This window comes from Bos indicus, chromosome 25 (assembly GCF_029378745.1).
Source record: "Bos indicus isolate NIAB-ARS_2022 breed Sahiwal x Tharparkar chromosome 25, NIAB-ARS_B.indTharparkar_mat_pri_1.0, whole genome shotgun sequence".
Classification (NCBI taxonomy): Eukaryota; Metazoa; Chordata; class Mammalia; order Artiodactyla; family Bovidae; genus Bos; species Bos indicus.
In genome coordinates this window covers 22,931,524-22,947,621 of record NC_091784.1, presented here as the reverse complement: position 1 = coordinate 22,947,621, position 16,098 = coordinate 22,931,524, and the positions used below count along the sequence as shown (strand labels likewise).

The 16,098-nt window shown below is 44.8% G+C and overlaps 1 protein-coding gene across 3 annotated transcripts in view; it reads right to left on the bottom strand.

The window, feature by feature from the left end:
* Window positions 1-8,237: 8,237 nt before the first annotated feature.
* The window catches only part of PRKCB (protein kinase C beta), a 374,732-nt gene continuing 366,871 nt past the window's right edge, over window positions 8,238-16,098 (bottom strand). For 2 of the 3 annotated variants that reach the window (XM_019987893.2, XM_019987895.2), the window contains one exon: window positions 8,788-14,959. In XM_019987893.2, the coding sequence (XP_019843452.1) occupies window positions 14,801-14,959 (159 nt within the window). In that variant the 3' untranslated portion in view covers window positions 8,788-14,800. Of the gene's footprint in view, window positions 14,960-16,098 lie in introns of all 3 variants that reach the window. The other variant, XM_019987894.2, reaches the window with a different exon arrangement.

The following is a 16,098-nucleotide window of genomic DNA, read 5'->3' as shown; positions in this document are numbered from 1 at the left end:
GCTCAGTAGTTATGGTACATTGGCTTAGTTGCCCTGAGATGTGGGATCTTAGTTCCCTGATTAGGGGTTGAACCTGTGTCCCCTGCATTGCAACGTGGATTCTTAACCACTGGACCACCAGGGAAATCTCAACCTATTAATATATCATCTTACATGGTAAAAGAGACTTTATGGATGCGTTAAGGATCACAAGATGGGGAGGTTATCCTGAATTATCTGGGTTGGTCCAATATAATCACAAGGAAGGCAGAAAAGTTACAAGTAAAAAAGATACAACAACAGAAGCAGAGGCTGGAGTGACGTGCTTTGACGATTTGACAGAGGCCACGGGCCACAGGATGCAGGTGGACTCGAGAAGCTGGAAAAGGCAAGGAAATAGATGCTCTCCTAGAAGCAGCTGTCAGCTCTGTGGACAACTTTAGTCCAGGGAGACTGATTTTGGACTTGTGACCTCCAAAACTACAAGCAAATACATTGGTGTTGTTTTAAGCCACATAGTTTGTGAAAATTTGTTATAGCAGCAACAGGAAACTAATACAGTGTCCAAGGGATTCTCCCTGAACTTAGAACAAAGTTAAACTTCTCATCACTATCTACTAATACCTACAAGATCTGACCCCTGCCTTGCTCTCTGGTCCCGCTTTGCTGGGTCTGGCCTTTCTCTGGTGACATGGGCTGCTTTCTGGTCTTTGGAAGCCCAGGTCTCATGCTCTGGCACTTGCTGTCCCTTCTGTCTGGAATGCTTTGCTCTGGTCCTTATCACTGACCTCAGACTACAAGGAGGTCTTGCCTGAGTGTTCGGGCTAAGCAGCTGAGGACTCAGTCATCCCCACCCTTGCCAGTCTCTTCCCACCACCCTGCTTTGTCTTCTCCATAGAAGGTATGGCTATCAGCACTGTTATTCACGATATTTAGTACGTATCCCTCTCAGAGCATCGACTGCATGAGAAGATGACCCAGGTTCCATTCCCCATCTGGAATAACATGAGTCCTAAAGAGAGATGCAATGAATGAATGAAAGAAATCAATATGAATGAATCTATCCATTCATATTCAGGTCTAGTGATTTCTCTCTGCAGTCATGGGATGCCTGATAAAGTTTCAGCCTTTGTAGCATAATAATGAGAAGCGCATCCTCAAGCCCAGGTTTGAGCAAAGAGATGAGGAGGATGAGATCTGGGGGCTTCTTCTGCTGGCTCCTCTCTCCATTCAAAGTTTCCTCCCCCTTCACATCATATTTTAAAATATTTTCACCTTCTTTCTGTCTAAGTCTTTCCCTGTGCTCTGTTCACTTACAGCTAGTAGAATTTCCTGAAGATGATCTTGGGGTCAAATATCCCCAAGAGCTCCTCAAACTAAAGTTTCACGGTGCCTTTCAGCTTTCTGATGCCCGATTAGGGCAGAGATGTGAATCCAATGTTGCTTGTGTTTAGGGGGATTAAAGGAAACTAAAAGAGTTAAGTCAAGGTTGTATATTGTCACCCTGCTTATTTAACTTATATGCAGAGTACATCATGTGAAATGCCGGGTTGGATGAAGCACAAGCTGCAATCAAGATTGCCGGGAGAAATATCAATAACCTCAGATATGCAGATGACACCGTCCTTATGGCAAAAAGTGAAGAACTAAAGAGCCTCTTGATGAAAGTGAAAGAGGAGAGTGAAAAAGTTGGCTTAAAGCTCAACATTCAGAAAACTAAGATCATGGCATCTGGTCCCATCACTTCATGGCAAATAGATGGGGAAACAATGGAAACAGCGAGAGACTTTATTTTGTGTGTGTGTGGGGGGGGGCGGGGCTCCAAAATCACTGCAGATGGTGACTTCAACCATGAAATTAAAAGATGCTTACTCCTTGGAAGAAAAGCTATGACCAACCTAGACAGCATATTTAAAAGCAGAGACGTTACTTCGCCAACAAAGGTCCATCTAGCCAAGGCTATGGTTTTTCCAGTGGTCATGTATGGATGTGAGAGTTAGACTATAAAGAAAGCTGAGTGCTGAAGAACTGATGCTTTTGAACTGTGGTGTTGGAGAAGACTCTTGAGAGTTCCTTGGACTGCAAGGAGATCCAACCAGTCCATCCTAAAGGAAATCAGTCCTGAATATTCATTGGAAGGACTGATGCTGACACTGAAACTCCAACACTTTGGCCAACTGATGGAAAGAACTGACTCACTGGACAAGACCCTGATGCTGGGGAAGACTGAAGGCAGGAAGATATGAGGATGACAGAGGATGAGATGGTTGGACGGCATCACTGATGCGATGGACACGATTTTGATTAGGTTCCAGAAGTTGGTGAGGGACAGGGAAGCCTGGCGTGCTGCCGTCCATGGGGTCGCAAAGAGTTGAACATGACTGAGCAACCGAACTGAACTGAGCCTCTATTTTGAGACTAAGGGTGCTTCTACTCTGTGGGATTAAATAAGTGTGATTTATGTTTTATTTATGAAGGACTCAAAACTTTTGATGCAAGAAAAAAAAAAGTAATATTCATTCAGATGAATGGTGACAGCCTGGCCACCCACACTGGCTCAGAAACTCCTGGTCAGAGAAAGGATGGTCATAGTGCTTCCTCCCCACCTTCACTGCACCTCTAAGGAGGGGGTTGGTCTGGTTGATCAAGATCGAGTACATCCATTGGACACAGTGATAAGACCTCCCCACCTTTGTCTTTCATTGCTGTTGTTCAGTTGCTAACTCATGTCTGACTCTTTGCAACCCCATGGGTTGCAGCATGCCAGGTTCCTCTGTCCTCCGCTATCTCCCAGAGTTTGCTCAAATTCCTGTCCATTGAGTCTATGATGCTATCTAACCATCTCTTCCTCAGCTGCCTCCTTCTCCTTTTGCTTTCAATCTTTCCCAGCATGAGGGTCTTTTCCAATGAGTCCCTGTCCCATATTACATCTCTTAGAGCAAGGGTCCTCAACCTTCTGCCTGATGTGGAACTGATGTAATAATAATAGAAATAAAGTGTACAAATAATGTAATGTGCTCGAATCCCTCAAAGCCATCCCCTACCACTGGGCCAGTGAAAAAATTGTCTTCCATGAAACCAGTCCATGGTACCAAAAAGGTTGGGAACTGCTGTATTAGAGGATACTCTTTATACTCATGTGGTAGTATATGATATGACTTCCAGTGGTCTCTGCCTCACTCATGTATGTCCTTATGTCCTTCTTCTTAAGAGCAGACCGGACCTAATGACTTGTTTGTAATGAAGAATACAGCAAATGATGTACTATCACATGTGTGATTAATTTACAAAAGAATGGAACTTCCCTCTTACTGATATTCTTCCTATATTGCTTTCTAAGCTTGTGCACCTTGATGAAGCAAGCCAACATTTTGGAAAGACCCACTTGGCAAAGAACTGAGGGCAGCCTCCAGCTAAGAGCAAGTGAGGAACTGAGGTTATCAGTCTGAGAGCTTGCAAGTAACTGAATCTTGCCAACAACCATGTAAGCAAGCTTAGAAGTGGATGTTTCCCTAGTTGAACCTTCACAGAAGATCATAATCCCAGTCAAAACCTTGACTGAAACTTATAAGGCTTTCTGAAGCAGAGAACCCCACTAAACTGTGCCTGAACTCCCAACCCACAGAAATTATGACCTAGTAAATATGGGCTTCCCCGATGGCTCATTGGGTAAAGAATTTGCCTGCAATGCAGGATACACAGGAGATGTGGGTTTGATCTCTGGGTTGAGAAGTTCCCCTGGAGGAGGAAATGGCAACCCACTCCAGTATTTTTGCCTGAAAAATCCTATGGACAGAGAAGCCTGGAGGTCTATAGTCCAAAGGGTCATAAAGAGTCAGACACAACTGAGCGCGTGCGCGCACACACATATACACACACACAAATATGTCTTAAGTGTTAAGTTTGGGGTAACTTGTTAACAGCAATAGATACAAAACACAACCCACCTGATAGGAATTCTCCACGCAATCCAGATCACCTTAGGGTTAGGATCCCACGTTGGGGTATGAAGTCAAATCTTCCAATAGTGATCAACTTTTCATCTACTAGGCATTTTCTTCTATTCATATATTTCTCTCATGGATTGGCTGAAAACAGAATTGAATGTTCTTGCGTCTTTTGTCCAAATACCATTGTAATCTCACCCTGACATCTGGCCTGATATTGGCAGACCATATGCTAGGAAGACTAGCATTTTATGGGACAAAACCCATAATGGATTGAGTGTGGTTCAGTCATTGGCTGAGATGTCTGGACTGCAAACCTTTATTGTTTGGGGAAATCAGGACTCACTTTTGGAACCACCATTGCTTGTCTGGGCTCCCCAGGTGGCGCTAGTGGAAGAACCCACCTGCCAATGCAGGAGACATAAAAGACATGGGTTTGATCCCTGGGATGGGAAGATCTCATGGAGGAGAGCATGGCAACCCACTCCAGTATTGTTGCCTGGAGAATCTCACAGACAGAGGAGTCTGGTGGGCTACAGTCCCTACAGCCACACAGAGTCAGACACAACTGAAGCGACTTAGCAGCAGCATTGCTTGTCTAGGATGTGATGACAGCAGAATTCCATGTGTCAAAGCAGTCTCACATCAAAGCCAGCACAGATACAAGACCTGAGCTATTTGGCTTTCAGATTTGGAGAGCTAGAGATTGATAGGCGGTAGTGGATTGGGTGTCCCAGATTGGGTTATCATTTAGCTTGTTTTCCATTCCTCCCTGAATTCTCCAGCATCTCAGTGTGTATGTGACTTGAGAAAAAGAATCAAGGCAGGAGTAACACGTGAATACTGCAGAATTTTGTCCTCATGGGTATGAAGAACCTATTGTACCAGCTCTCATGCTGACTCATTACCCAATTAACAAGCCTGAACTCTAGCACTGTGTCTGTATGTTGAGACTGAAGAGACAGAGTTTTGGTGATCTAAGTGGCCTGACCATGGTACAGCCCGAGATGTTCCCGGCAATTTCTTGATCCCATCTACCTTAACTCTTGGAAGCCCCCTAAGTTCACAAATGGTGCCACTGATGGACTCTGCGGTAGATACAAAGCTGGCCATACATTTCCCCATCATTCGATTTGCCTTTGCAATGTGTTTTTGTAGTGCCTCCCATCCAAAAGTGGAGTCCATTTCTCCACCCCTTGAATTTCCCTTATGGAGAAGCAGCAACCATGACATAAGATGAGCCTTCAAAAGTGCTTGTGCACTGGGGTTTGCTTCCCACTGCTGCTCTTCAGTGGTCCTCAAAACCACCCTATGAGGAAAGCTATGTTCTACCCCGCATGTGTGCTAAATCGCTTCAGTCATGTCTGACTCTTTGCGAGCCCATGGACTGTAGCCCGCCAGGCTCCTCTGTCCATGGAACTCTTCAGGCAAGAATACTGGAGTGGGTTGCCATGCCTTCCTCCAGGGGATCTTCCTGACCCAGGGATCGAACCCATGTCTCCTGCATCTCCTGCACTGCAGGCAGATTCTTTACCCCCTGAGCCACTTGGGAAGCCCCATGTTCTACCCTGCTGGAGGGTAAATAGAGAACATGGAGCAAAACCAAACCATTCCAACTGAGCCATCTCTAGACCGGCCAGTCTGTCAAACACTGTATATGTGAGTGAGGTCATCCTAGACCATCAAGTCACCAGCTGTCCTTCTAGCTGACTGAACATACACAGGCAAGTCCATCAGAGATGAGCTGGGATGGCCAGACCAGAAAAATCATCACTGTGAGTTAAACAAATGGTTGTTTTTTTTTAAAGACACTAAGCATTGAAGTGGTTTGTCACTCAAATAATTGATCTTGTATCATGTGTACGTTTCCACCAACTCATCTTCTTGATGGATTTTGAGTCCCTGGAAGGCCAAGACTATAATTCATCTGAAGGTCAAATTCACGCTCTTGTCTTTGGTGGTGAACTTGGCAATGGGGACCTCTGTGGACCACATGCAATGACAAGGGAGTCATTCCTTTAATTTTTTCTCAGTATTGACCAGTCTCTCATACATCACCAACCTTAAGGAATCTTTGGGGCTACTCTAAATTTCCATCTTCAGAGAATCCACCACTGTAGTTTGTCTCCTCAGAACACATTCCCCTTGTTCCAAGAACAGCTTCTGAAACTTTTATTTAGAGAGTGGTCCCTCACCCCGTCTCGGTTAATGTGGTTTGGGTGGCACTCTACCCATAGCGCCAGGGGTGCAGCTCATGGTGCATGTGGCAGCAGTCTCCAAGATGACACCTAGAGGCCCTCACTTCCTGGAACTCTCACCTTGTATAAGACCCTCCCCAGAGTATGGGCTGGGCCTACGGGCTTGCTTCTGAAGAACATAAACCAGTAATACGATGAGATGTCACTTCTGAGACTGGGTTGCCACTGAGATTAGATGGCTTCCAGATTAGACTCTCACTTGATTCATTTTCCCTGGGGAAGCCAGCTACCATGTCCAAAGACACAGTTCCTAGGCAGCTGCTTATCTGGCTAGAAACAGAGGCTGTCAGCATCGTGAGATTAAGCTTGTAGTGAATCCCATGTCCCCCAGTGGAGCCTTCATACGTAATGCAATCCTGGCCAACAGCTTAACTGCAACCGTATAAGAGGCCACACCAACCAGATTCTTGCCCACAGACAAGAATGTTGTGTAATAAATGTTTGCTGTTTCAAAGTTTTGGAGTAATTTGTTACACGGCAGTAGATAACTAATACAGTTTAGGCTTGACCAATCAAAATAGCCTACCCACGACCTCTCTCCACCCCAGATACAGGGCTTGGTTCAGGGATGTACACGGGACCAGGCAGAGCCAGTCAGAGGAAACTGCAGGGCTCTTACAGGAGCTCCCACTCCTATTTCACTGGATGCGAGCCCAGGAAGATGAAAGGCTGGAACTTCTTCAGTCTTCTTGTGCCTGTGTGTAGAAAGTCTTGAACTGTCTTGTTGGTCTCTATATCCCCAGCACCCAGAACTATGCCTGGTTCAGAGCTCGTGGTCAGTTATTTATGAAATGAAAGGCTGGTTTATATCCAGCAGAGGGAGGAAATATGCAGGGCTGGCAAGAAATATGGAGGAATCAGAAGTAGCAATAGCAACTTCTGTAATATCATCTTAAATGGAACATGCCATCACACATCTATAGCAATTCACATATTTTTGTTTTCTGAATGTGATGCACTGAACATAGTTTCTTCTTTAAGTTAGCTTTACCTGATGTAACTGGCAGTGTTCCTGAAATTCTGCAGAGTACACTAGAATCAGTGGTTTCACTGTATCTGCCCAATGCCCATTTCCTGGGGGTCTTCCAAGGAGGGAGGAGATAAATAAAGTCTGTTGAGTCATGATGAACTTGCAGTGACAGATCTGCTCTTTTCCGCAACCCCATGACATTAGCAGCTTCAAAGGCAGGTGTTATCGATTGGATTACTACAGCTTTCAAAAAGAAAACAGAAGCCTGATTTCATTCAGAGAAGAAGGTGTCAAGCTCATACCCAGTGTGATTCACTAACATGCCACTTTGATCTCAGAGAATGGGTCTCCTTATCATGCCAACAGCTTTTAGAAGCGATCTCCCTTATTTTTTTCCCTTCTCTTCTGGCTTCATTGGACAAGTATGGCTGTTGAGAAAAGGGTAAACCCCTGTTTGTTTTGTCTGTTACAGATATGGGACTAGCAGAAAATATTACAAGGTAAGCAGTTTCACAAATGTGAGTGACATCCTCAAAGACCACAGAAGTGTTCTGTCCTGATGCCAACCTTCCTGTTGACTTTTGTCATGAAACTGTATCATGTATTTTGTGTTTGAGGACTGACTACATACCAACCACTCAACTGGATGACTGGCCAGATACCCTAATTATGGACACAGGAAAGTATTAAGGTCATGAAACCTATGACTGGCAAATAGCAGAGATCTTTACCTCAAAGGGCCACAGCATCCAGGAAGTGGATGAGAATGTAGGACAATAGAGAGTGGTGGAGACTATGGTAAAATGAGAGGATGCACTGCTTTTAAAGAGATGGCCATTTCTCAGTTCTGTTGAATTATTTCCACATGGAAATATAGGCCCAGTGCTGCCAGTCTTCTGATTTTTTTTCAACTGAAAGTCCAGAAATCTACAGAAAAATTCCATTTTTTAATGTTGACAACAATTTCAATTAAATGAAATTCTGTGCAAGTGAAACGAAACTCATCTATGGGATCAGGCTATGACTTCCCAGTTTGTAACCCCTGCACCAGACTGTATTTAAAAGCAGACATGTAAACAAGAGTTGGCATATATTAACTCAGTTTAATCGTATCAATTCTTAAACAAAAAATTTCCTCCAAGAGACAATAGTTCACAGTAACTGCAAAGCTTACTCACAATTTTTAAAAATACCAGTCATGCTTAGCATTCAAGGGGGATATTATAGGATAACTGTAAAAACTTTTACCAGGAACATTAGCTTCTGACTTTAAAAATTACAAATACTGAAGCATTTTGGTATCAGACACATTAGTTTTGACATCGTCTGTTTGTTTGATGAGTTTCTGGAAGTTTGGAAAATTGTACCTCTAATATTGGATAAAGCGCTTATTCTAAACTAAACATTTTCAGATGTAGAAAACAAACTAGCAAGCTACACATACAAAGAAAAGCCCTCTAGGACAAGCTCTCCATGTGTGGAATGCCAGCATATGCACCATGAATCCTGGAAGACTAGAATTGATACATACACTTGGCCTGAAGTCTTACACTCCAGGCTTACAATGGAGTTTGCATTCACCTACACATTAATGACAAACTCTGGGTTAGTATAGGAGAAGCCAGCAAATTCATTTTGGTCCAAGTTCATGATGAAGAGTTTATCAGTAGGCGTGAGTTCCACAGGCTGTCTGGTGAACTCTTTGTCGAAATTGGAGGTGTCTCGCTTGTCTCTCTGTCAAATGGAAAGCAAACACATTAACATGGCATAAGGAGGAGGAAATGTGACCGAGACATGCCAGTTATTGGGAAGCTGATGACGTCTCATGGGCAGAGTCGGGAGAAGCCCTGTGCTGACCGGTTTTAGCAGCTGCACTGCAATACTAATCCCTGGCTTTCATTTCACATCGTATGTTGGCTTCTGGAGAGAAGACTTTGTGGAAATTTTCTAAGAAAGGAAACGAGACATTGACTTTCTTTAAGGATTGCCAGAAAATATGGTGTGTGTATGTGTCTGTTGTTTTCTTCGGCTTTGAGATGAGTTGGAATCTACCTCTTACAAGGTATAATGTCATAGAAATAGTCATGCGGTAGAGCGTCCAGGAGAAAATCATTCAAGAGCGCCCCCTGTGGCTAGGAGGCTTCTTTCTTTAAAAAGGAGAAGAGCTCACAACCACTCATCCCCAGAAGGCAGAGTGGCAAGAATGGGGACATCACATCACTGCTCAACGAAAGGAGGGGATCACTATCCATCCCACATTCCCTGGTGCAATCGAGGCTTTGAAGGGATGCTCAGAAATCCAACCACAGACTAGAATCTGAGTCTTCATCAGCCAGAGGTTCTTCTGATGATCATCAGAGATCTTCTGATGATGCATCTGGTTAACAAACTCAGTCTGGAAAGACAGTCTTAAAATATTCCATTCTCCTAGTTAGTCTGGAGTTTCATTTTGGGGGGGTGGGGGTGCGGAGGGGACATCAGTCTCCAGTTTACTAAATATAGTTTGGGCCAAGTTTCACCAGGGAATGTCAGAGTGTGGGCTCATGAAAAGATCTCACATCTGTATGATGCTCTCACCTCTTCAGGGTCCTTTCCAGCCTATGATCTTCCCATCTTCACCACCCACCTGCGGGCAGGTAGAGCTCCTTGCCCCAGTGCTCTGACATATGAGAAAACTGAGGCACAGGAAGGTAAAGTGACTTGCCCAAGATTGCACAGCGGGGTGGTGACTTTTACCTGACCACACGATTCCCAATTAGGCTTCATCTTAGCCTCTCTGACTGGGGGACAGTTTGATGGCTGGTGTATTGCAAGGACAACCAAGGATAACACATGGGTTTCACTGGTACTGGGCAGGTTACCTGGCTGAAGCCAGAGTGGTGTCAGATTGTCAAGAAGGGAGAGAACTGACTGATTTGCTAGAGTTTGGTTGATCATTATCTCTGCTTTAGGTTTAACCCCTAAAGAGCACTGACTGACAAGGATTTCTCATTGCTGGCCTCATTGCCCTTTGCAAAATGCCTCTCACAAGAATGCCTTCTTTTTGACTACTCCACTGAGACGGGTAAAATGTTCCTACGAAGTTCCCCACTTACTCTTGTGGTGTATGTGTGGGGGTGTGGAGTGAGGGGAATATGAGGAATTCAATTCAGTAGGTGTGGTCAGAGGGGAGTGAGCTGAAGATAGTGGTGGAGCTGATTTTTGGGTGGTAGGCATCTCCTGCCATGCCCCACCCACTCTACTTTTTTCTCGTCCTGCCAGCTGCCAGCCTGTCCTGTGCTGTCCCAGGCACTGAATGCATTCTTTCCTGTGTTCAGAGAAAGGCTTGAATGCCAGCTTTTCCTTTAATACTGTCTGTGCCTCCCTCCCTGAACCCCACTAGTCATACTTAAACATCTTTCTAATTGTGTTCATTGTACTTGCTGCTGTCAGAAACTGTCATGATTATTTATTGCCTCTTTGCAGGAGGCTAAAGTCCTTGTCTGTATATTTCCAGTGCCAAGACTTGGTACATGGCAGGCCTTCCATGATTATTTGCTGAATGAGTGAATAGATGAATGAAGACTTAATGAAAGATGAGCCTCTTGACTTCTGACAACTCACAGTTGTCCCCAAGCTAGAGATCTCACTCTAGAGCAAAATAATGGAATTTGTTCCCACTGATCCTGTGGGTCACTCAGATGGGCCCTTATCCATTGTGAGCCCCAATATGGATAGAACTGTGTGAGGCTCCTTCAAGATCTGAGAGCTCCAGGGCTGGGTGTGGGCCCTGGGAATACCTGAGGCTAGAAGACAGGCATCTGCCTCCTTTCAGGTCCCCTGGCATGGCTTTCCCTGCCTGTGGGTATCCAGCAGAGGTTCCCTTTGCATCATCCTCAATTATTAAAGTCCTACCCCATTTGTTGTACTGGTGATGCTTCAATCAGCCACATGATCCAAACAGGACTTGCCATTGTGGGCAGATCCTCAATAGAAAAGACCCCTGAACTTTACCCTAAAAGTTGGGAAAGAATGGGCCTCTCTGTTGGGAAAATTCCTTTCCAGGGTGATAGTATCTGAAGTTACATGAAAATAGTTGCACTCACCCCAGGAAGGTTACTGAACCCAGGTCTCCTGCATTGCAGGTGGATTCTTTACCATCTGAGCCAGTAGGGAAGCCCCACTAATTCCACTGGCTTCCTAGTAATTCCCCAAGATGGTCACTCTGACCGTGGCCCTGTGCTTTCTTAGAAGAGAGGGTCAATGAGGAGTCCAACAAAGGGAAAGAGGGATTCTAAGATCCTGGTAGACAACTAGCCATGACTACCCTGGACTGTGTTTAGGCTTCTTTGGATTTTCTTATTTAGTTTCTTTTTACAAAACGACCCTCTAATTTAAGTTCTTCTGGAAAGCATCAAGCTGTCTCATCTAGAAGAACCAGGTGGTGTCAAGCCAGGGGCAGTGTCTCCGGAGGGCCCGAAAGGAATCTGGACTAACGACTTGGAACTGAGTTCTGAAACTAGTTCCCTCTTATCACACAGGCATCTGTCAGCTCACATCTTGATGATTCTGTGATTGCATCAAGTATGGAGACTGTGTCTTTGGCCTTCTAGAAGGAAACACACCCCAGCTCTTGCCTCTCTTTCCCCACTTTGGCACTATAGGACTGGACCAGAAATCTGGGTCGAGAGGGTGCTGCTACATCTCCTTTAGCCTCCAATGTGGTCTCCACAGAGAAAGAACCCCAAAGTCTTCTGATGACTCTTCCTTTCTTAAATGAAGTCTTCCCTGATTAACCTAGAGATGAGTTATCTCTAGATCATATCGTGCTTTTAATGACTTGTTTAATGACTACCTTCCTGGGTTGCATCTTCATGCTCCCCACCATGCTTCTGGCACCCAGGATAGAGCCCAGCACACAGTCAGTGCTCACTAAATGTTGGCTAGGTGACTGAAAGGAGGGTGGAATACATGCACAATCACAAAAATTAATTTAAAAATCTTTCTTGGATGTGTTTGCAAAGTATTCCGCTGAGATTACATCTGTTGAAAGCTCTGCTTCTCAGTCTCCTCTGCACTTGAAATGTTGATGGAATAGGCAACTGCAAGAATTCTAATGATCCCTCCCTTTCACAGAAGGCTTCCCTGAACAACTCTCAGCTCAGTGTATTAGGGGAACAGAGGCTTTGGCTTGAGTATCTACTTCTGCAAACTATTAAACTTTTGAAAAATAATGTTAGCAATTTGGAAAATGTAGAGTGCAGTAAATATAATACATATATATATACACACACAGTATATTCTTTCTATTTATATCTATTTATCTCTATCTACCTACCTATCTATTTATATCTATTCACCCATCCTACGTTGTTCTCTAAAGTTGTCTCTAATGACTTGTCGATGGCCCAATGTTTCTCCTTAGTTTTAATCTTCCTGAGAGTATATCCAAGTAAAGGCTTGGTGACCCAACAGCCAGATGAAAGACTTCAAATAAGCTGTCTGTTGGTGGGCATGGCTCAGAGACGGCAGTCACAGAGGAGGGAGACCCGTACGGAGATTCAGGAAACTGGGTTTGCATTCCAACTGGCTGACTTTGGGCAAGTCACTTCCTCCTTCCTGATGCCGGTTTCCCAACAGTACAATGAGGAGGGTCTTCCCCAGTTTTCCTCCTTCTCTTGCCTCCTAAGCTTGAGAGCTAGGGCTTCCCATCTGCTTCCTTTGACATCTAGATTGTGACCCACAACAGTGGCCACAGGGATGGTCCCCACACCCCCAGCAAGGAGACGAGAGCAGGCAGAAAGGAGTGAACAGCAGGGGGCTTCGCCCAAGTAGAAATCAAATCACAATTTTCTTAAAGATGAGAAGTCTCCCTTCAAGGACACTTGTCAAGTGTTTTGAGTTCCCTTGATGGTCTCTTAGAAGCCCTGGCGCTTGCAGAAATCACTTGACTTGTGACAAGAGTTGCCTTCAGGGCTGCCTGAGGACAGCGGGGGACAGGAGGTGGGATGGGGGACCACCTGCTGTCCTCGTCTGCTCAGATGGAAATGGAATTTCCCCAATCAAGGGGTTTCCCTGGGCTTCTGGGGGCTCGTGAAGCTATTTGCTAGAAAGGATGAGTCTGAGCTGAGAGGCGTAGTGATTTTGATAACAAACTCAGCAGCCCCAGCCCTGCCCCTAACTGGCCCCTAAACTTGCCTCTGGTGAGAATGTGGGCCTTGAGCTCTGATCTCATTGAGACCCCCCCAGCCAGCTCATCCCACCCCATCAAAGGCCCCCAGGAGTCCCTAAATGATCCACAGTTTCAGTCTCTCTGACTGGCTGAACACTGGGGCCAAGATTAAGATCTGGCTTTAATTTTTTTCTGTCCTGAAGCCTCAGGAGGCCCCATTCTGCAGTTTGGGTCCATGTTTTTCATAGACAGCCGTTTTCCTTGAAATAGTATTTCTTCTTCTTTCTTGCTTTTTTTTTTTTTTTATTGTATCTCGATGCTAGAAGAAAAATGGCACATAACAGATATCCAGATACAAACATTTCCACAAACATCTTGCAAAACAACATCAAAGTGAAGAATACAACTGTCTATGCTTTCAAGACATGGTGTCTTTCTCAGAGCACTTAATTAGCTTTCTGAAGCCAGCAACAAACCTAGACAAATCCCATTTGAGCAGGCATGGGTCTGCCAGGCTCTAGAGCCGTCTTCTCGGTAAATCAAAGCAGGTCATTGTGGTTAATAACATCTGGACACGTATTTCAAAGCATGTGTAACAAAAGTGAGTAACTTTTTTTTTTTTTTTTTGCATTTGAACAACAGAAATAAAACCCCAAAGCAAATAAAGTTTGAAATGTAATGTAAAACCATGGCCCTTTGGGACTTTGCTAAAGTGACCATGTCTTTTCAGGGAGTTAGTCCAAATGCCCTGTTCAAGTAGTTTGGGGATGAAGGTGATCGGGGGACACAGGGAACCAGAAATTACAGCATTAAGGTAGCACCCAAGCTGGTTGCCTTATGACTCCTGGAAGTGCCCTTAGATTGAAACTGTCTAAAAGCACACTCTTGGAATTTTAAAAGGACTTAAATAATCTTCTTAATTTTTGAGTTAAAAAAAAAAAACAAATAAAATTTTATTTTTAGCATGTTTTTTCCCCAAAGCTCCTGGGGCCTCCAAACCAGGAAGAATGGAGGAAATTCCCCCTAAGGCAAAGCAACCATCTACTTGGATACAAGCCAAGCTCCAGGACTGGAAGCGGGAGAATACTGCTAGCATCCGATTATCCACTTGTTTGGCAGGAAAAAAAAATCTAGATTGGATGGTTGGCGTTGGAAAAGGGATGAGAATGGCAGTGCAGGAACAAGGGGGAGAAAGCAGGCATGTTCTGTCCCCGCTGGATCTACATCGCTGACATGCTGGGGAAAATAAATGCTACAAGGACTTTGATAATGTGCTAATTATGCAGCCACATTGTCAACATGCCATCTGCATAATCCCATCTCACAGAGATGCTCCAAAACTACCTGAGGACATTTGGGTCCTGAAACATGGTCACTCTAGTTTCATCAGCAAACAAAACATGGATGCAACTTTGCAATGAAAACAAAAAAATGTCACCACAATAGCCGTTGAGCTTGAATGACAGAAATGAAGGACGGAAATCTACACAGCTACTTAGCTCTTGACTTCAGGTTTTAAAAATTCAGAGTTAACAAAGGAAAATCCTTCGAATTCTGATTGGTCAATATTCCTGATGACTTCCTGGTCAGGAGGTGTTAGAACTGGTGGATGGCGGGTGAAAAATCGGTCGAAGTTTTCAGCATTTCGCCCACACTATGAGAGGGGAAGAGAAGAATTTGTGGTGGGTGGAAAAAATAAACTAAACGAAACTGAAAACAGAACAGAACCAAACGAAACTGGGTGTGGCTTCTCCAAGCCCTTCCCTTTCACTACCTCGGAGAGACTGTTTCGATGATCAGAAATGAGAGCAACATAAAATGCAAAATTCTCATGACCACGGATTGGCAGGTGACCTTGGGCTCCCGACCTTCAGTTCCTGGAGCTCATGAGCTGCCCGTGGTGTCCTTCTGGGCAGTCAGGAGCTGGATGGCAGCATGGGATGGTGGGGATGGTGGCATGTGGCGTGTTCTCCCAACTCCACCCCAAGGAGTTGGCCAAGCTCATTCCTGAAGGAGATGGGATTAAGGTCCCTGAGATATTTTTTGTGGTACAAGATTTGAAGTAGTGACTTGTTTATACGTCACCTTGGAGATTCCCAACATTAAGCAGCACGTCCCTTAAAGCGCTGTCCTTTGGCTCTCAGTCATCTCTGGAGACATTCTCCAACTCCACAGATATAAGAGTTTACATGCTCCAGTTAATGGAGAGAAACATCCAGACCTGGGTTTGGTGGCTGCAATGGCGGGGCCACTATGAGGCCCTGGTTGGAGGGAGAAGTCATTGACCCTTAATTACAAGGTACCAGGAAATAAATGCAGCCATTCTGCCTCCAGATGGGAATGAAGGGTGTGGGATGAAAGCCAACCCAGTGCTTGGGATCTCCCCAAGCTCTCGAGAAGAAACCATCACCATTTCTCATGCCTCCTGCTGTCCTTCTCTATGAAAAGGTCCTGGTCTGAGACAGAGTGGTAACGCATGTGTGTGTGCGTGTGTACATTTCTTCACTCACGTGTGAGCACATACACATGCACACATCAGTCCCCATCTAATGAGAAGAGTTGAGTCACTAGGCCTGATTTTCTTCCTTCTTCACCAGCAAACCCATTTGCATGAAATCTCTAAGTGTTTCAGTATCTACAGGAAGCAAACAACCTAAGAACACAGTGGGAGTAATGACAATTGCGATGTGCGTGTATGCTCAGTCGCTCGGTCCTGTCTGACTCTTTGCAACCCCATGGATTGTAGCCCACCAGGCTCCTCTGTCCATGGGATTATCCCGGCAAGAATAATGG